Source organism: Lithobates pipiens, unplaced genomic scaffold, assembly GCF_037356315.1.
Source record: "Lithobates pipiens isolate NorthernLeopardFrog02 unplaced genomic scaffold, aLitPip1_a1.2 Scaffold_28, whole genome shotgun sequence".
NCBI lineage: Eukaryota > Metazoa > Chordata > Amphibia > Anura > Ranidae > Lithobates > Lithobates pipiens.
In genome coordinates, this window is record NW_027507789.1 from 109,385,490 (window position 1) to 109,406,920 (window position 21,431).

Genomic DNA, 21,431 nt, shown 5'->3' on the forward strand with positions numbered 1-21,431 from the left:
GACAGGTGTACCGCCCAGCCCTGCTGACAGCAGCTTTTCAAACTTTAGGAGAGCCGGACAGCTGCTGCAGCTGGGCGGTTCAGCGGTATATACACTTAGGGCAGTATGCAGCCTAGGACGAATGCCTGGATGGCAAGCAGTCTGTGTTCCAGGCATTCTCTCCAGGCCACATATTGCCCCAAGCAGAAGTATTGCTGATTTCACCACTCAACCCTATCCAGCCACAGCACCTGTCAAACCGTCATAGAATTTGACAGGCTACCGGCAATGGGGCGGGAGGATGCACATGTGCCCTCCAGCCGCAACTAAACACCAGAACCCCACGGTCTGGCGCCAAAGACCCAATGTGCAAAAGGCCTTAGGGACTCTGTTGGTATGTGCACCATTTTGTTCAGACCATGCAGAGCAATAATCACACATAACTTGCACAAGATGCCTTCATACCATACCAGTTAGCATCAATACTTTGTAATGAGGTTATCCTTTGGCTTTCTCATAAAATATTATTTTTTATATGTAGGGATCAGTTTGGAAACAGGCTCATCCCAACAATATGAAGGGTTCAGTTTTAGTACTGCACATTCCAGTGTAGCCCTGTTATGGGGGGGGGGGGGGGGGGTCATATGAAGTTGCCAAGTTGCCCTCTCCAGACAGGCTATGGAGCCAGAGCCTTCGCTAAAGGAAGATTGGACTATGAATATATAATTGTCTGTGCCTCCACCTAGGGCTCCAGCGTTTGTAGCCATGATCCCTAGGACAATAACTAGTAACTCATCCAAAATAACTGACAGCAGTAGTACTAAAACACCCAGCATCGATTTCTAAGAGTAAAGACATACCAGCAGGTTATTAGTGTAACTTTATCTATGATAAAGTGATGGCATTACATACAACCAAAGCAATAACAGAGAAAGTAAATGTCTCTGAAGAACATGTATATACAGTATCTCACAAAAGTGAGTATACCCCTCACATTTTTGTAAATATTTTATCATATGCACACCTCCAGAACGACCTCTGCCATACTAAAGAAGCTGAGGGTAAAGGTGATGGACTGGCCAAGCATGTCTCCAGACCTGAACCCTATTGATCATCTCTGGGGCATCTTCAAACAGAAGATGGAGGAGTGCAAGGTCACCTGCATTCACCTCATTTAAATTCCTGGAGCGATTTTCTGTATTAAGTTCCAGCTTTGCACAGCTCATAGTCAAAAATGTAATGATTGAACTTAAAGTTCTATGGTTACAGCATACACTTTCATTTTTTACCATCAGCATTGTAATCATAAGACAAACAATAGTTATATGTGACAATTCATTATAAGCTTACTTAAAAATGTCCTTTCATGTTGTGAAAGCTGCCTCTCTGCTGGCCATCTCTTCCTTCAACACATTTCTCCCAACGTCTCCAGGGAAAGAGCTGTCACCAAACATGGTCATAGATTTAAAAAAATTCCGCCAGTTCAACATGATTGCAGTTCCAAACAGGTTAATGACTCATTACTCCCATAGCTTGTAAACTGTTGTAATATTACAGGGTGAAATTTGAAAAGAATGTGTCAGCTCTGTGGCTATGGGAGATGATTCATTTGGGTCTCCCTGGGACCATATTAAGATATCCATGTTTGGCTTTTAAGCATAAATAAATGAATGCCACAAAGCAAGAATACATACAGTATCTCTATTATATCTATTATATAACGCTGCGCTATCATGTGGTTTAAAGGCTTTTTCTATGTCTAAACATGTGTGCAACTGATGCATCACTTACATGTGATTGGGGTCAGCAACTGTGGAACCAATTGCCTGCAGAAGTCAGCTAACTGTAATAAGCTGGTGGTTGATTGCTGTTTAGTCCCCTTTCCCACTGCCGGCCCATAGCGTCGGCGGTAAAATGCAGCTTTTACCGTGTTTTACCGTCGGATTTGCAGCGCATTTCGGGCACTAGCGGTGTGCTTTTACCCCTGCTAGCGGCCAAGAAAGGGTTAAAACCGCCCGCAATATGGTGCAATCGCGGCGTTTTGCCGGCGGTAATGCAGCGCTGCCCCATTGATTTCAATGGGGAGCAGCGGTGGAGGAGCGGTAAACACACCGCTCCTTCACCGCTCCAAAGAAGCTGCTGGCAGGACTTTTCCTGACGTCCTGCCAGCGCACCGCTCCGGTGTGAAAGCCCTCGGGCTTTCACACTGGAATGAATGGAGCAGCAGTTTGAGGGCAGATTGCAGGCGCTATTTCTAACGCTATAGCACCTGCAAAACATCCTCGGTGTGAAAGGGGTCTTAATGCGCACAAATCTAAAGATGAAGTGGAAGTTTTGTGTGTCTGTCTGTACAAATCCTGGTGGTGAAGTGACTAGTACACTAACTCTAGACTTCTAGAGGAAGTAAAACCATATGTACTTGGATGTTATAGTGCCTTCAAAAAATATTCCTACCCCTAGAAATTTTCCACACTTTGTCACGTTACAACCAAAAACGTAAATGTGCTTTATTGGGATTTTATGTGATAGAGCAACACAAAGCAACATGTAATTGTGGAGTGGAAGGAAAACAATAAATGGTTTTCAACATTTTTTACAAATATTTATCTGAAAAGTGTGGTGTGCATTTGTATTCAGCCCCCTTTACTCTCATACCCCTAACTAAAATCTAGTGGAACTAATTCCCTGCAGAAGTCACCTAATTAGTAAATAGAGTCCACTTGTATGTAATTTAATCTCAGTATAAACACAGCTGTTCTATGAAGCCCTCAGAGGTTTGTTAGTGAACCTTAGTGAACAGCATCATGAAGGCCAAGGAACACACCAGACAGGTCAGGGATAACATTTGGAGAAGTTTAAAGCAGGAGTGGGCTATAAAAAAGCTTTGAACATCTCATGGAGCACTGTTAAATCCATCATCCGAAAATGCAGAGTATAGCACAACTGAAAACCTACCAGAACATGGCCATCCACCTACACTGACAGGGCGAGCAAGGAGAGCATTAATCAGAGAAGTAGCCAAGAGGCCCATGGTAACTGGAGGAATTGCAGAGATCCACAGCTCAGATGGGAGAATCTGTCCACAGGACAACTATTAGGTCTCATGTACACTACTGCTGGTAAACGGTCGTTTAGGAGCAGTTGGGAGTTTTTTTAAACTGCCCCTGAACTCTCCTCTGTTATCATATCAGTACATGTACACGGGGTTGTTTACAGTCGTTTCTAGGCAGTTGAGTTTAGAGGCATTTTTTGGCACGCAAAAAATGCATTCAGATGCTGAGTTTACAGTAATTTCAAGCTCCAAACGATTCTAAACGTGATAATTTGCATTTAGCCGCATTCCATTTACAGTTTTTTTCATTTTTGGCTATTTAAAAAAAAATAAATTTTTAAACGCTTCTAGATGCAAGCACATAAAACAACGCTAAACTCCGCAAAACAGGCATTTTTAACGTGTGTTATTATCTGTCAGGTGAAATTGTTCAAGAGAGGTACATGAAGCCTTAGCCGTGTGCTCCGCAAATCTGGCCTTTATAGAAGAGTGGCAAGAAGAAAGCCATTTTTGAAAGAAAGCCATAAGTCCCGTTTGCAGTTTGCAAGAACAATATTTCCAGAGAAATATTGCACATGAAGCCTCTGAATTGCTTGTCAAAAACCTTCTGAGCTGGGCCAACAGCACAGTTGCCCTTCATTCAGTCCTCTGAAGACCTTACATTCTATGATCGAGTTGGGCTGTGGGTGGGAGGAAGCACAGTATACGTATCGCATGGTGGAAGGGGCCACAGCACACTGCATAGGAGCAGATATTCAGCAAACCTAGAAGTATCACATAACTGTAGTGGCAAGACATCTGCAACACTTGCAGGTTTTAATACACAGGTTGCTGGAAAGGTAAGTATACATCTTCTTTTTTTTTTTTTTTATAGTATGGTTTTAGTTTTCTTTGGACCTTATGGTGACAGGGTCACTTCAGTTTAATTAACTTAGGGGCAATATAAGTTCACTTTAAACTCCTTTTCAGGCATGGTTTAATTTGTTGTCCACCATTTTTAAGTACTGTATAGCTGTCTAAACACGATTTTGGTAGTAGAGCTGAAGGAAAGGAGACGTGCCCATGCAGGTATCCATCATTAAAAAATCTTTACCCCAGAATCCTTTTAGAAGCACAGATCGAGGAATATTCCATGTTAAAACATTATATAAATATATTGTCTTGATTGAGTAATTTTATATAGAAACTCTCATAGCAAATAATACATATGTGCACTCTTCATTGTTGGAAATCTTCTGGGCAGATCATTTATAGCACATGTGTCAAATACAAGGCCCACAGGCTCCTACAGATCCTGTGCCTCTCTATGCAGCCGTAACAACCCATTGTCACCACCTCTGCTGGTCTCAGCATTCAGCAGATTTCAGCAGCTGAATTCCACCCGCTCCTCTAGTCCTCCTCCAGACCCTGCACTTTCTGCTTCCCAGTTCTGTCCCCAGCTTCTTCTCAGAAGCAGCAGCACAATGTAAGGAAGGTGCACTGTAATTATCAGGGAGGGTGGGGGGCTCTTGACTTTTTATGATGGGGGGGTGATTGACATCTGATGTGAGGTAGGGGGTGGGGTGCTTTAGACATCAAGTCTCACAGATACAACAGGCCCTTTGTGGGCACCCATAATGCTGATGCAGCAATGAAAATGAATTTGACACTCCTGATCTATAGCATCACCAATACATTCCTAAAGAGTCAGATCTTTACTGAGTAGATAAAGCTTATTTTGTTCATTTCGCTTGGTTCCCTTTAGACATGATCCAGGTATTACCCAAACTTGTCCTTCATTTTTTTTTCCCCCCCAATTATCAATTTTTGTGCCCATTAACTGGCAGAAAAAAAAACTGTCTATATGACTGAATTTGGGACGATTTTCCCTATAGTATATGGCCAGCATTAGCTGTCATTCTATGTTTTATTGCAGATATCTTCAGCGAAGCATACACAAGGACAAATAGCTAGGCTTAGCTCTAATTGCTTTCATTTATTGGTTGCAGGCCCATATTTGTTGACAAGACACACAAGTATTTAAATGTAATATTGTTAATCCCACTATAGTTCATTTAACTTTTTAAACTCATTTAAGCAATCCTTTTTGTTAAGACCCACAGCTCCTGGGGGTAGAGGACTGTCTCATAGAAGAGAGGAACAATGGGAGTGGGCCTGGGCCTAATCAACCAAGGACATTTGTTTTGTTTTATTAGCTGATCACATTCCAGGACTGCAGCGGTACAACAATAAGAAATTCCAGTCTCAGGTAGAATACACTCATTGACATATTTTTTAATTCTAGATAGGACTGCTTCTTGTTTTGTGGTTTTTGTTCCATTTTTTCCCAAACACGTGCTTAGATTTAGGCCTGGTTCACACCTATGTAGTTTGCTTTCTATCCTTTTTCTGCAGTGTGTTTTCATTATGCGTTTTTTTTTTTTTGGTTGGGTATTTTAAAAAAGTGCAAAAAGCGTCAAAAATGCATGACATGCTTTTCTGCAATGTCTCCATTGAAGTCCATTGAACTAAAAACACACTGTTTTGCGTTCGCGAAAGTCCTTGTCGCTTTCCAAAAGTGCAGAGGTGTGAACATGCCCCATAGGAAACCATATTAAATGGACTGTAGTGTGTTTCTGCAAAAAGCACCAAAAAAACGCATAGGTGTGAACCAGGCCTTAAATTACATACAGGTGGACTCTTATTTAGGGGAGGGCTGAATACAAATGTACGTCACACTTTCCAGATATTTATTTGTAAAAAAAAATTGAAAACTATTTAGCATTTTCCTTCCACTTCACAATTATGTGCACTTTGTGTTGGTCTGTCACATAAAATCCCAATAAAATACATTTACGCTTTTTGGTTGTAACATGACAAAATGTGGAAAATTTCAAGGGGTATGAATACTTTTTCAAGGCACCGTATATACACAATCTTCCTCTTAAGTTTGTTTTCTCCCATTTAGTGAATGGAAGAAGCCCATTCAATTCACAAAAGTACCGGTTTCCTGTCTTCTGAAGGTTCCTTCCTGTTACTAAGGCCACGTAAACTAAACTGAAGCAGTCGCTATGGTTATTGCCTGTTGATGGATAAATATTATTAGATTGATAGAGCTTGTACAGTTTGTGATTTAAATTGTCATTTAGGGCTCATGCACACAGGATGTTTTAAAAACGCCAGCGGTACAGCAGCACTAAAAACACAATTTTTTTTCTCGTTTAGCTGCATTTTTACATAACCGTTATTGCGTGTTTTCCCACATTTTTGCAAGTTTTCGCATGTGTTTTTTGGCGTTAGCGTTTTTGAACTTTCATTAAAAACACTCTCTATAATGTAAAAATGCCTAAAAACATGAAACGCGGCTTGATGCATTTAGCCTTTTTTTTTTTTTGGGGGGCCGTTTTTCGCTTTTTACAGCTCATTTTTACTGCTCCTGGAAGCTTATGCCTCCAAACACCTCTGACAGTTTATGTGTGCATGGACACATAGGCTAACATAGAGGGGTTTTTAGAGGCAGTTAAAAAACTGTCAAACGCCCATAACAGCAGCTGTAAAAGTGTCCTGTGTGCCTGAGCCCTAATTGTTTTGTAGATTCTTCATTTACAAACTGTTTTATTTGCAAATGTCAGACACAATACAATAAAGGGAGCAAGCTCCATTGATACAATCTACATAAATAAAAGAGTTTACATTTTCATAACAATGTTGAAGCACAAAAAGATTAAATATCACATTTAAGGCCCGTACACTATCAGTTTTTCTGCTGAGTTTTTCCTTTAGATTTACCAAAACCATATAATATGAGGTCAAACCTTAGGAGTTTCAATGTGTATACAATCAGGCAGGCCCCTCTACTACATGGTTCTGGTAAACCTGAAGGAAAAAAATCAGCAGAAAATCTGATGCATATGGGGAATAAGAATATAGCATAGTACAAAGAATCAGCACATCATAAACACTATATAAGCATTAAATGAGTAGCAAAGCCATATAAACATAAAAGATTTATCACTGTTATCTAAAGAAAATGGTCACAGCATCATTTGGAAATACATGTATTTCATTTAGCAGAGAAATCTGGCATTTTGCTCTGTAAAGTATAGAAATATCAATCTATCAATAATTAGAGAAAGGGATAACCGTATTTACTGGTAAGGCTGGTAATACATGTAACGATATAGCCAAATGACACAGGCATTTTGCAGGCATACATCAATCTCTGTGGGCGTAGAACATGAACAATTATATTGGAAGGCAGTTGTTGGAGTTTTTGCTGGTAGAACCAATACAGCTAAGAAACGTAAATTTAAAGCGGAGGGCCACCCTAAAATAAAAAATTGCATTAATATTCTTAAAAATAAAAAAAAATACAATTTTAAATTTTTTTTAACTTGCCAGAAACCCCTGTTGCTAGGCATTCTTCCTAATCTGCCTCTTCCTATTCCGCGGTGCTTCCTCCTCTTCGGTGAGCTGCCCCGTTGGGACATGTGTTTGTCCCAGAAAACAACGGGGCCATTCACAAAGCGCCACACGACTCGCGCATGCGCATTAGGAAGCAGGCAGTGAAGCCGCAAGGCTCCACTGCATGTTTCCCTTCAGATTGGCCTCGGGTGGCCGACATCACGGGCTCGCTGGACAGGTAAGTGTCCTTATTAAAAGTCAGCAGCTACAGTGTTTGACTTTAAAAAAATAAAATAAAAAATCGCGGCCGACACACCCTTTAAAACTGGCCATACAGTAGTAGAATTATGTTCAGAATTTTTCATTGTAAAAACATTTGAGTTTCTAATGATAGTGGGGTAAACCTGAAGCTAATTTTCAACATTTTTGGAAAACTTTTCTCGAATGAAAACATTTCTAACAATGAATGTGGTTTCTGTTCAAGAACATCAATTCATTTCAAAACTGATTGTTAGAAACAAATACAATTTTGAGGTACTATAAATGTCTTTTGTCAAGTCATTGAATGTGCTGAGAATGTTTGTAGGAATGTTCTTACAAATATCTGTTGGAAAATCTACTAGAGACGGCCATGAATATTAATCAAATGATCATCCAACGGTGTAGTCATTATTGCTTCCCCCAAGTTTAGTGAGATTAAAGTGCTGTACTGTGGTCTGATGTCACTCTCGGGTCACTATATACTGCTACTACTACAATATAGTTGTATAATAAAATAATAATTCTTAATGGAGGCACCAGTCCTCTTGCTGGTTCAGAGTGTGGCCCTTCCTGCTTGAATGTACCTTTGGGATCCATGGTGAGGGATAATCACCAGACCTACATCCTGAGGAGAACCTCCCTTCCACTGGCATTTGCTTTTAATGGAACGGAGTTCCTGCTGAGCTCCTTGTGCTGTACACACTCATGGTTTAATAGTGTTTATTTTATTTGATGTGACTGGTGATTGTAGCTTTGTATACTGCAGTAAATGCAAAAGTAGAAGAAAAGAAAGCCTAAAAAGACGTGTTTACAGATGCTTATGGCAAGCGTGGGATGGGTATGCTTCACTGAAGACAACTTCACTTCCTCTCCGATTACGTGAGGGCTGTATAAAGACTTCCTGTGAGCCTTTGATGTTATGGCTTTGTGTGCTGCAGTATCAATAATCTTAACCCCACAGCGGTAGGAAAGCTGGTTATAGGTAGAACATTAGGTTGTTAGAGATGACAATAGATTCAATATACTATCCGTTCTGCAAACCTTCTCAGACGTTTGCTTCATCGCACACGTATGTTTGTAATCGTTACCAACCACAACAATATCTGCATGGAGTTTGCATGCTAGTAGGTTAATTGGCTCCTGTCTAAAGCTGGCCATACATCAGTAAAATGTTGTTCCACAATTGTTTTCAGGCATTCGTTTGATCATTCAATTGTTAGTGGATCAGTTCAACAATCGTTTTTTTTACTTCAGTGATGAAAAAATTTGAAGGAGCAGGATGAAAATTTCTTCTTGAAGGAACACATTTCTAACACTGTATGTGGTTTTTGTGCAGAAAAGTAAATTCATTCCAAAATCATTCATTAAAAGCATAGTAAATTGTGAAGTACTTTTGAATTACATTTTTCAAGTTATCGCATGGTCTGAGAACTTTTGTAGGAATGTTCATATAAATATTTGTAACTGCTCTATAGCGTCTGAAAAACTGGGTATACACATATCTAAATTTTATTGGTTCAGCAAGAACTGGATTCATTTTGATCTGTGTGTACCCTGTCTGTTCATCAGAAGTTGATTGTTATGCCGCGTACACACGACCAGACTTTTCTACAGACTGGAATCTGTCGGACAATTCAATCATGTGTGGGCTCCAGCAGACTTTTTCCTCCCAAAAGTCCAGCGGACCTAGAAATAAAACTTCCTTCAAATCTTTCAGACGGACTCGAATCCAGTTGAAAAATATGGTCGTCTGTGTGCTAGTCTGACGCTAGGGCAGCTATTGGCTACTAGCTATGAACTTCCTTATTGTACGTTAACACGTCCAAATCCGTCAGACTTTTGGAGTGATCGTGTGTGGCCAATTCCGTTCATTTTAAAGTCCGGCAGGCTTCAGCTGCAAAGTCCGTCGGATTGTCCACCGGACCAAGTCCATCGAAGAGTCCAGTCGTGTGTACGCGGCATTAGACTGGCTTCTGTTGAACGGTCCTGCTGGAAAACCATCTGATGGGGAGGGAGACCACGCTGTCAGAATACAATTGTGCAGTGGAGGAGACCCCTGCATATACATCATTTGGATTTAGGAATCTGTGAGATTTTTTTTTTATTCATCCCACTGGTTAAATGAAAACTCGGCGTTTTGCCTTTAGTTCTACTTGAAGGATTAGTAAGTTGCAAAATATTACATGTATGCTTTTGGGTTTACTTTAGATTAGTATTTTGGTCTCAAAACAAAACTACAGGCAGATAAAATAAAAACATAATTTAAAAGAAAAGTATGATAAAAAAATAAATAAAATAAATGTATGCACTCACCTAGATGGCTGCAGCATAGATCCGCTGCTGATTTAAAAGCCCTGTACACGCAATGAGTATACAGTATTGGACAAATGATCCATTTCGTTTTAGTTTTTTTGCATGCTAGTCTTGTATAAAAAAATGAAGAGGTTACTAAAGTTATGAAAATTCTTTCTAAAACATACATTAATTTGGTTTTACCTTTTTTTTTGACAAATATTCCACTGATTAAATGAAAATCATTCGCTCTGGTATCTTACAGGAATTGTTTTTGTGTCTGTCCCTTTAGATAGTTTTAAATGAACTGCCATGATCGGCTCTCCAAAGCTGTGTATGATTGCTTTGAAAGCAGTATTTTTCGTCCGATTTTCTGATTGTATGTACTAAGGCATAAGACCAAGAACTGAGTGATCGCATGAGCGCTCAGTCTTCAGTGAGCAGAGATGGTGGCTGTCAGTGCTCACTGAAGCGCCAGGCTGTGGAGGAGATGGGAGTGGCAAGATCCCTGCAGAGCCTAAAGCCCACCGTCAGCTAAATCTGGTTCACAGGAGTGCTGAACTAAATGCAGGAGAAGTAGTACTTCTCTTTTTAAACCTGTTATACTGTATGTTCATTAAAAATGCTAAATTACATTTTAGACAGAGCCAGTATTCAATTTGCTTCAATTTGTTCCTTATAATATTTTCCTGTAATACGCTTCACTGAGAGAAATTGGTAGCTCTCTGAACCATTTAGGCACTGCTGCATGGCACAGAGCTCTCAGCCTAACTTTGGATGCTTACTAAAAGGAGGTAAGAGCGGAATGATGACTTAATCAGTGATACAATGCTTCTTTATTGCCCATTTAGCAAGCTGGGGTCAAAAATTGCTTAAAGTTGTTGTAAGGGCAGAAGGTTTTTTTTTTTTATCCCCTTCATGCCTAAGCCTATTTCTGACGTTTGTTGCTTACAAGTTAAAATCTGTATTTTTTGCTGGAAAATTATTTAGAACCCCCAGACATAAAAAAAAATATATATATATATATATATATATATATATATATATATATATATATATATACACACACACATAGATAGATAGATAGATAGATAGAGATAGAGATATATACACACACACACACACACACACTTTTTTAGCAGAGACCATAGAGAATAAAATGGTGATAGTTGCAATATTTTATGTCACACAGTACTCTCATTGGTTCCTCCCTCTGACTTTGATGTCACTGTAGGACACAACGGTAATGTGGAGGTCAGCAGGAGAAACTGTGGGGGGACCCAGAAGATCAACATTCCTGGAGGTCTTGATTTCCCGGTGGACCTCTATGGGTGACAATCTGTGAACAGAGCAGCGTTTGAAGTTTTTATTATCCTTTTTAAAAAAATTTTTTTTTTTTTTACAGCATGACACCGGCGTTGTCTGTACAGTACACTAAAAAGTATTCTATGTGCCTTTTGGTGGGCTGAGACATTGTTTGCACGTTGGATTTTTACTGATTTTAGTCTGATATCTATAGCCAGTTTTTAGACTTTCATAAAACAGAACATCTAATCTGCATATACAGAACGTTGTCTGAATTTATAGCTCACTTCTGGGAGAATGTTCAAAGCTCTGATCAGTATAACCTTAAATAAATTATTTTCTTTCATTTTCTTTTAGGGGGAAGTTTGCAGTGGTCAAAAAATGTGTAGAATTAGTGACCGGCAAAGAATACGCAGCAAAATTCCTGAGAAAGCGCAGGAAAGGGGAAGATTGCCGCATTGACATCATCAACGAGATTGCTGTATTGGAAATGGCCCGCTTCTCACCTTATGTGGTGGATCTTCATGAGGTCTATGAGACAAACAGTGAAATCATTCTGGTTATGGAATAGTAAGTGGAAACGCAATACACTTTATCTAACGTTTTAAATGAATAATTGCGCTAATATTAACCTACTAATATTGCACAGTGTACCACCAAATTAAGTGAACATATAGTGAACCATACAAAATATAAGAAATATATAAAATATATAAAATTCCTTCTGTGTAATGGTAACAATAGAGCAGACTTTTGCCACAGGTAAAAGAATATCACAGTCCACTGTGTACAAACCAAAGTCTCTGCCAATAAATTCACATATGTGGGACTAGATAATCAAGCCTTAATGAGTCTTGTGAGTAACAGATCTTTCATTCAGAGATTTCACTGCTGATTCCCATTGATGAACTTCCAACTTTCAGCAGGCTTCCATAACATAAAAAACAAAGAACAAACAAGACCATTGCGCAAAGATAATGAAGTGATCCCTATTTAGTTAGGGTCAACCTATACTGTACGAGGCCAGTCACTAGTAGGCAATAGTGTCCAGACTGGTATAGTGACTAAAGCTGGCCATACATTGATGGACTTTTTTTTCCGACACTGATAGATTTTTGTTTTCATTCAGCCTAATAGCGCAGATGGACAAATTTCTTCTATTGTATCTTGCTACCTGTGTCAGCTGTTAGATTACACAAATAGCAGCTATTTCTGACTGAATGCAGCTAATCTTCAACCGACAGTTGTCCTAACTTTCTCCCCATCCCCCCTCATCAACATACTAATGTCATTTTTTTGAATAAACCCTTTTGGTTTTCATTTCTTACCATATTTTAGACCTAGTGACATCATCATTAGGTCTCTATGTAATTTAGACAGATCATAACCGGTGAGAGCTGTCAGCAGGGTGCTGTACATAGCTTCTTGAAAGAGTCACAGCAGCCGGCCTCAGTACTCTTCTCAAGAGCCAACAGTCCTGATACAAGCAGGAGGAGTTATGAAAACATCAAAGTGCCTTGATAGGAGGTTGTCAATCTAGAGGAGCTGGTAAAAGCTTGGATCTGCACTTAGCAGCATACAGTGACAGTCTGTCATTGATTTGTACAGGCTGCTGTATGCAACACCTGTCATTCTTAGGAAATTTGTCCGCTTTACACAGTGTCAGGACCTATTTCTTGTAATTGAGTTATACCACAGTGTCATCATCAAAGCATTGGGTATATGGGTAAAGTGTTGGATGAATTGGACAGCTTATTAAACTCTCTGTGTCTCTGTCTGACAAGCTTCAGAACAATGAGCAAAGGGAAATTCTCTCATTGAGGATGCGCATAGCAATGAACATAAAGTTTCCAGTACAATAAGGGAAGTATAGAATTGTCTCTGATAGTATTTATTTTCCATTACCAAGAATCTGTGGATGACAGGTATTTGTGAAGAGCTGTAGCCACTCAGCCCATACAGTGCAATGGCAGGCTTTGTGCTATTTGTGGTTATCCTGGCTGTACACACTCTGTGTGATCATCGCAGGTAATCGCTGATTGTGCAAACAGTTATCCCATCGGCCTACATTGCATTTTTTGGGCTGAGTGGCCGCAGCTCTTCACAAGCACCTGTTATTTCAGCCGCAGGGAGCCGCAAATTCTTGCTGCTGAAATTTGCAAGGTGTGCTAATCGCCCGTGTGAATCTAGCCTAAAGCATTCAAAACTTTATAGTTCAAAACTATAGAAATTCCTAGTAAATCACCTTATTAAACCTGCAGTATCTTTCTGAGAATCTTGCATGTCAGTCTATGTAGATTGCACACAGGTGACCACATCCTAGCCAGCTGACAGACACTGTCTGTAAAATATATGTTCTACATTGAAATGTCACCTTATAAGGGGATTGTGAAAATATGTCAGTAAACCATGCAAATAAACCTTTACATTTGTGGTTTGCTCTTACAGAAAATCTTACCACTGCTGACAACGTTTCTGAGCTGTTTGTTTACCACATCACCCATAAAGAATGAATTTACATATCAGTCTTTGACAGAAATGTATAGTTCATCATTTGTTGTTGCAGAGGAAGCTGTGAAGCCAAATTTAGGTTCAGTGAAGTCACGACAGTTCAGGGATATTTTATTATTCTAGTGAATTTAGTGCCCATTTACACAAATGGCGTTTTTGTTGAGGTGTGTTAATGCACACATGATAACAGGCCACTCAACAGTCTTGTGTAGGGGGTTGTGGGTACGATTGCAGTAATACACTAACTTTCAGTGCTTAGAAATCAGTGCTTGCAATTTTCAGTGCAGTGTGGATCACATTGCCATTCTATAGGGAGCAGTAATAGGTACCTCTTCTGTTGGAAGGACAACAGTATAGTACTGTGAACAATACTCTTTGCATTATACCTCTCTATACCAGTAGGTGGCACTGTAGTTTTATAATGTGTATTCTATGGTATTGTATTTGGAGGAAGTACCTTCGTTCTTAAGTGTGTGTGTAGTTGTATCTTCCTATTTGCTGTTCCATGATAGACATGCTTTGATATCCTCCATGAACGTAAAGGTATAATCTACATACAGCAAGGTTCCAGCGCATAATTTCAATACTCAGCTAACATCTTCTGCACTGGAATCTTCTACGCCCATGGTCCCAACCTTTTTTTCATTTGGATACCTCATGGCAGCCTATCTGCATAAATTGCTCCCCTTAATGTTGGTGGGACATAGGGTGGAGTAGGGAGTCAGGCCAGTAATGGGACATGTAGCATACTGAGCCAAATGGTGGGTGTGGGCGAATTGCTTAAAGTGGAAGGAAATATGTGACTGCGTCACTGCGTCAGTGTGAGGAAAACATGCTGCAGTGTCAGTGGGATGAAGGGGGGGGGGGGGGGAATGGGAGCTCTTTATGGTTTTACCATATTGTAGTGTTTACAATGATAATCTTGGGCCTGTTTGGGGGGTGGCCCATAACACCAGATTCACTGGATCTGGGGCTACTCTGGGGTTTTGGGACTACAGGGGGTTGGAGGACTAGGCATCTTTCCATGGGGAGTGTCTGGTCCATGGAGGATGCAGGTGGAGCAAGGGTCTAGTCTGGTGGCTCACATGTGTGTTGCGTTTCAGGGAGGACCGCAGCAGCACTTTCAAGGTTCCTGGGAAAGTGTAGTGGAAGGGATCAATAGCAAACACAGAAAACAAGGCCACACTCTAATGACTATCTACTGACCTCATAAATCATAGATAATGCAATCTTCCAGTATATAATAAATACTCTAAAATATATCAGTGAAACGAAAAATATACATAAAACAAATACATGCTTATACATAACACCATCAGCTGTACAGTTTAGTTAAAATTATTAGGTAGAAGTGCACTCACAATAAAAACTCTTTGAAACCGTGTAAACACCTTGAGAAAATACCATTTCAAACTTCCTTGTACGTCAACCTGATTTAAGGTTTGGTTCATGCTATGTACAGGTGCTACTTACCTGCAAACGAAGCCCGCAATTTCCCCGCTGGTGGCCACAGCCATCTTCACCCCTCTTCCTTCTGGGGCCGTGGACTCCGGCTCTGTGAATGGCCGGACTCACATGCCCTTTCTTTAGTGCGCATAATCCGATGGCGTTAATGCAAGTGTATATGGTAAATATCTCCTAAACCGTGCAGGTTTAGGAGATATTTCCAGTACCTACAGGTAAGCCTTATTATAGGCTTATCTGTAGGTAAAAGTAGTCTGTAAGGGTTTACAACCATTTTAAGTGCATTCATTTTGAATGGGCTCAAATTGCACCAAAGAGGTGCATGCAGCAATTTTGGCACTGCACTGCAAACGCGTTTGGGGTATCGTTAAGATTGCACTAAAACCCGCTGTGTTTCCCACACCACATTTATGTGAACCTAGCCTAATAGAAACAGGAAACATAATACAGATACTCCTCTTTTAACAACTTACCTGTTTAATGACCACTCAGACTTATGGCCAGCTCTCCCCACCCGAACGACGCGCTATACATCATTGTATTGTATTGTACAGTACAGAATATTTTTTTGTGTTTTGTACTTATGCAAATTAAAACGACGTTATTGAGCTGGAGTTTTGTGTTTAGAGCTTTTTTCACAATACAGTACAGTAGTTAAGAATGCTTAAAATATTGATTACTTGTGGCTCCTCGTTTAACAAACAATTTGCTTAAGGACCTGGTCGTTGGAACGGAACTTGGTCGTTAAGTGAGGAGTACCTGTAAAGCAGTTTTGGATAAATACAAATGTATTTCTGAACCATAAAGGCCATTTAGTTTGCACAGCACACTGGGAATAATAGCCTAAAAAGGGAATAACAGAAACAAAACATAATTTTGGATACGAATATGTAGAGAGAATGGTAGAAAACAAAAATAGTTTTGGATAGATAAAGATGTGTAGAGAGGTAGATAACTGAAAGATGAATCACCCAAAATAGAAAAATAATATTCAGGGAATTTCCTATCCCTATAAGCAGTGGTGTCAAACTGAAATAAATTGGGCAGACTTTAAAAGTATTTAGATACGTTATCATTTATTCTGGATGAGTAGACAATTATTAAGAATAATATACATCAGTTATCTTATTAATTCTAAATTATTCATTTTGGGCAGTTTGGTTATAATAGATTACATTATTCTCCACCTGTCAAGTGATTTGGTTGAGACGGGGAGAAAAATCTATTTGGAATATTAGATAAGCAGGCCAGGGTTGTAGAGGGACAAGATTTAGTGCAGTCTGTGTATTCAGTCGATAAAGGTTTTATTCATTATTATAATGCAGGAGTTAAATAGCGCCAGCGGTTTATGCGGAACTACAAAATAAAGGGAGAGAGTACATTTATAAAGCAATTGAAGAACGCACAGCCTAGTTTACCTAATGTTTGGCAGCTTACACCAGCCCACAAATTTTCAGATGCCAAACTTTCTGGAAAATACCAGAGTCATTATCCCTGGCCTGATTACATTGTTTAACAACTCTGAATAGATATTTAAAATTGAACTCTAGGCCAGCAGTCAAAAACACACTACACAAATAGCCAGCTCTTGCACTGCTGGATACCAGGGGCGTAACTATATTGGGGGAGCAGCAGTCGCGACCACCACTGATCCCTGTGCTGCAGGGGGCCTGTGCGGCTCCCTCTACATATGGCCGTCGGCAGCATAGGCGGCTAGGAGTACCAGTGCACCGTGTGCACGGGTGGCTGGAGGTGTTATAAACTGAAAGTGAATGGTGTGGCCATTGAGTCCCTATAAGCCTATTTAATGTGAAAACAAAGTTTAAATCAGCCAAGTACATTCCAAGTGCATCACAGCAAAAGGTGTTTAAAACCACTTGCCTACCAGGCTAATTCTGACACTTCTCTCATATATGTAAAAATGTGTGTTTTTTTTGCTAGAAAATTACTTAGAACCCCCAAACATTATATATTTTTGTAGCAGAGACCCTGGAGAATAAAATGGCAGTTAAAAAAATGATCTAGTGCTTTAAAAAAAATGGCCTTGTTTACTTTGGCCATAACTGGAAGTGATGTCATGACATAGCTCCACTCCTCCTAGACCATAGAAATGAGCGTAGGCTATCTTTCCTCCGCTCATCTACATTACCAGCCTCCGCAACCGCCGGATCGGTTCTTGGGGTTACCGATCATCTAGGTAAGCCTGAGAAGTGGCAGTAGGGGGAGTTCCCTCAGGCCACTTCTAGAAGTGATCCAGTGGCAAATCTGCCACTCGGACCACTTTAGTCGGTTAGAGAATTGCTGGCTGAAAAAAAAACGGGAGGAGGGGAAGAGGTTGATAGGAGAGGAATGGGGAGAGTAGGACATGTAAAGGGGATAAACAGAGTGGTGGGTGGTGAACCCTGGACCTCTCTGGGTCGGGAGGCAGCTAGTTGTTTGTAATCTTTATTTACCTTTTTTGGTTTTTGCCTGTGTTGTCTGTGGCCCCCTTAGAGATCGGGGCCCACAGGGCACTAGGGAGGAATAGGGGAACTGTCTTCATTTTGTATGTATAAAAAAGGAAAGAAAAAAGAAAAAGGAATGTAGAGCGGGGTGTAGAAATGAAAAAAAAAAACAATAGCGGGGTCATGGGATATTGCTGCAGCCGTAACCCCGGTATTCAATTTCCGACTGGAATGTCTTTTGTCTATGGCCTGGTTGGCAAGTGGTTAAAGTTTATATATTTAATTATTATGATATAAATTCGATAATATAAAATATTTAGAAAGTAATTCATCAGGGTCTTTTCCAAACTGTTTTGCTTTTGTAAAATGACGTGAAAAGAAATTGTGAGAGCATATTAGACATTGCAGAGAGATAAAATTGATAACTATAAAGTTACCCCCGTCATTGAAATGAATACAATGCAGAAAAAAAAAAGGGATTCATCGCACAATTCTTTTAGCAGAGCTACTGAAAACAATCTGACGTTCTAATTTTAGCTGACAGGGCAGACAGGTAGAAAAGATTAAGTCTGAGATGAAAACAGAGATGTCTGGAAGACAATCAGTGTGACCAAAATTTGTCATGTTTGTCTGGAATGCCCCTTCAATAAAACAGAATAAAAAAATGCATACAGTAATATGTGAGGAAAAGACAATCCTGTGGAAAATAACCGGAAACGAGAAGCTAAACTACTAAATAGGATTATAACATTCCTCCCCCAAAGCACATAATGGATTTTTAATGTAACATGCACAGGTGACTGGATGTTATAAATGAAAAGCCAGGTGCTGTTTAAATTATACTGCAGATTACCCACAAAGACTATTCTTGGCCTATTATTTGATTATTTTTTTTCCATGACGTCCATAAAGCAGCTGGAGTCACAGAAGAGCGCTGCTGTTTTCAGTCCTTTGTCTGTTGGCCTTGTTCTTCACTGCTCATTAGCCGCTCGTGTAGACAGCAAATGAGTCTTGCAGGCCCCCGAACATGGAATGCGCTGAGACAATGAATTCTCATAAAGGCATCTTATCGAAGCCAGGAAGCCAATTAACCCCTTCACTTCACGTTTGGCGGCCCTTATGTAAATGAGGGCAAAAAGTGTCCAACAATTTTTCGGGTGGACAATGGGAAATCATTCTGAATGGGAACATTTCCCTCTGACATCATTCGTGACGCCAAACATTACACAAAATTAAATGTCAAACGTCTGCTGTGTTTCACGTGAAATTTATTGACGAATGCCATACTTTTTTTTTGGGTGCGGGGTTACAAAACATAATTGAAATCAAGATGTAATATAAAATAGAGTGGGTTTACACCAGATTTTGTAACAAACTTGATTAGTTAAGTAAATTTAAAAACTAGAACAGAAGTGACAGATCCTATGGGTCTAAAATTGTGGGGGATAAATTGTGTGTACCCCACATGGAGGGGACTAGGAATTTCTCACAAAAAGAAACCAAGTGGATTTTTTTTTTTAGAACACTTTGACTCCAAGGGGACTTAATATTTAATTAAATTTAAATGGTTTTATTAGTGATTATTTATTTACTTCTTATCAACCTTCAAAAAATTATTACCATCAAAAAATTATTATTATTTTTTTTACATTATTAATTTTTATTTTTTTATTATTTTTTTTTTATTTTTTTTTGTGGTTGAACTGGATGGACTTGTATCTTTTTTTTTCAACCTAACTAACTATTCAACTATGTAACCTTTTTTAATATTTTATTTTTTTAATATCTCAGTTTATTTTAGACTTGCATGGGGTACATTTTTACATTCATTATGCAGGGACCTTAGGAGAAAGCTTTGTGATTCCTGATAGTCCCTTTCAGTATTCATATTATTGCTTACATTTGTATAACATAGTTGCATCATTTATAGGTGAATGTGCTCACTTTCATAGTTTCGCTATAGCTGATCATACCATAATAAGTTATCATAGACATATTGTGAAATGAATTAGACACCCTTATATGCTCAAAGCTGATGCTCTGGCTTTAGCAATGAATAAGAGTCCTTGTGTAGCCTGAAGGTTTTAAATATTTGCCTATGATTGTTTTTAAAATGGAGTTTGCCATGGAGGTTTTCTGGTTTAGATAGCGCCGCTGTTTACCTGTTCTTTATGGAAAAAACCTTGAGATAAAAATATATGTTGTAATCTTAAACTGAGATTTGGTGAGTGAGGTTTAATGAGAAGTTCAAGCCAAGGGTCTCTAGAAAGGGAACAATTGAATACGGAGTATGTGGAAGTTTAAACACCTCCAAAATCTACCTAGTAGATACAGGTACACCAGATATGAAATGCATCACCAGCAACATTGCAGCTCAACTCAAATTAGAATGAGCAGAATGGAAGTGTTCCTTAAAGTGGTTGTGAAGTCATATAACCTTGCTGGTATCCCTTCATATATAATGTCATAAACTACAGTGTGGGTGTTTTTTTTAAATGACAATGCTAAATACCTTTTCTCAGACCGCTGCTATGTGGTCACATTATCCCCCTCCGCTCTCATTCCCTGACCTAAGGAGTGCAGCGGGAGGGGCTGAGGTTGACATCAGCCAGCAGAGGGGGGTCATGTCATTGCACAGCGGTGGTATGATAAGAGGTATGTAGCATTATAATTTAAAAAAACACACACACTGTAGTTTGTCTTTATAAACCAGAGGGGATACAAGTCTTTGTGGTAGATATTGCAGCGGAATAGCAACGGGAGAGGCAGGGAGGAGATTGACTCTCGCATTAACTAGGAAATAACAGGCAGGGGGGAGAGGGGAGAGACTTTGTACACACAGCGGCATGACAAAGGCACATAAACTGACCACAGTATCAGGGGTCAGCGGCCATGATTACCATGGTCAGCACACACAGGGGGACACTGGAACAGGCAGGATCAACCAGGTATTTTACAGCATAGAAGGGGACAAATGACACCCCAGAAACACTATGCTATAGATCGTGCTTTAAAGGAACAGGGTTTTTTTTTTTTTAGGGTTACAACAACTTTAAAAGCTGTTTCAGTAATAAGGCGTACCTCAGTTTCCATTTATATATGTAAAGCCCCTTTCACGTGAATGTTTTGATCAGGTCTGCCTGTGTGTCTTTCAGGCAGACACAATCAGAACTTCTTACATCCGATCTGATGCACTAAAAACAGGCCAGCGGATAGGATGGGATGGCAGTTTAGTGCAAATGGGCAGGAGGTCCATTTACATTCGGCCACCCTTAGAGGAGGGCGGGCTGTGTCCGTGACTCATCATCTGCCTGCTCAGTGGGGATCAGCGGACAGATTCTCTGCTGAGTAAGCAGATCGCAGGCGAGGGCTGCACCGACCGTTACACGCCTGGAACATGTCACAATCCAGAAATAGGTGAATCCTCTTTACTGTTTAGTCATTTCTCTTTGTGATATTATGATACCAGTTTGGGATCCTTCTATAAGGCAAATGGATCTGTGTGAAAGTACATACATTTTGAAGGATTTTGTACGGTAAAACTTAACCCCTTTCGTAGTGAACTTACTATAAGGACACAAGCATGTTAACTACTTTCCTCTTGGCTATAATGCTGTCAGTTTGTAGCTGTAATGGGACAGCAGGAGGAGACCTTTGTGACCACAAACATAGAAATATCTAGTTGACCTTTAACCTTATATACAGCAAAGAGATTATCAGGACTGGTAAAGCCCAAAGCA

General features: G+C 39.8%; 1 protein-coding gene across 1 annotated transcript in view; it reads left to right on the top strand.

Moving 5' to 3' along the window:
* LOC143935559 (serine/threonine-protein kinase 17A-like) overlaps positions 1-21,431 on the top strand; it is a 100,463-nt gene that overhangs the window by 59,302 nt on the left and 19,730 nt on the right. The window contains exon 2 of the mRNA XM_077459519.1: positions 11,630-11,842. Within this exon, the coding sequence (XP_077315645.1) occupies positions 11,630-11,842 (213 nt within the window). The remainder of the gene's footprint in view (positions 1-11,629; positions 11,843-21,431) is intronic.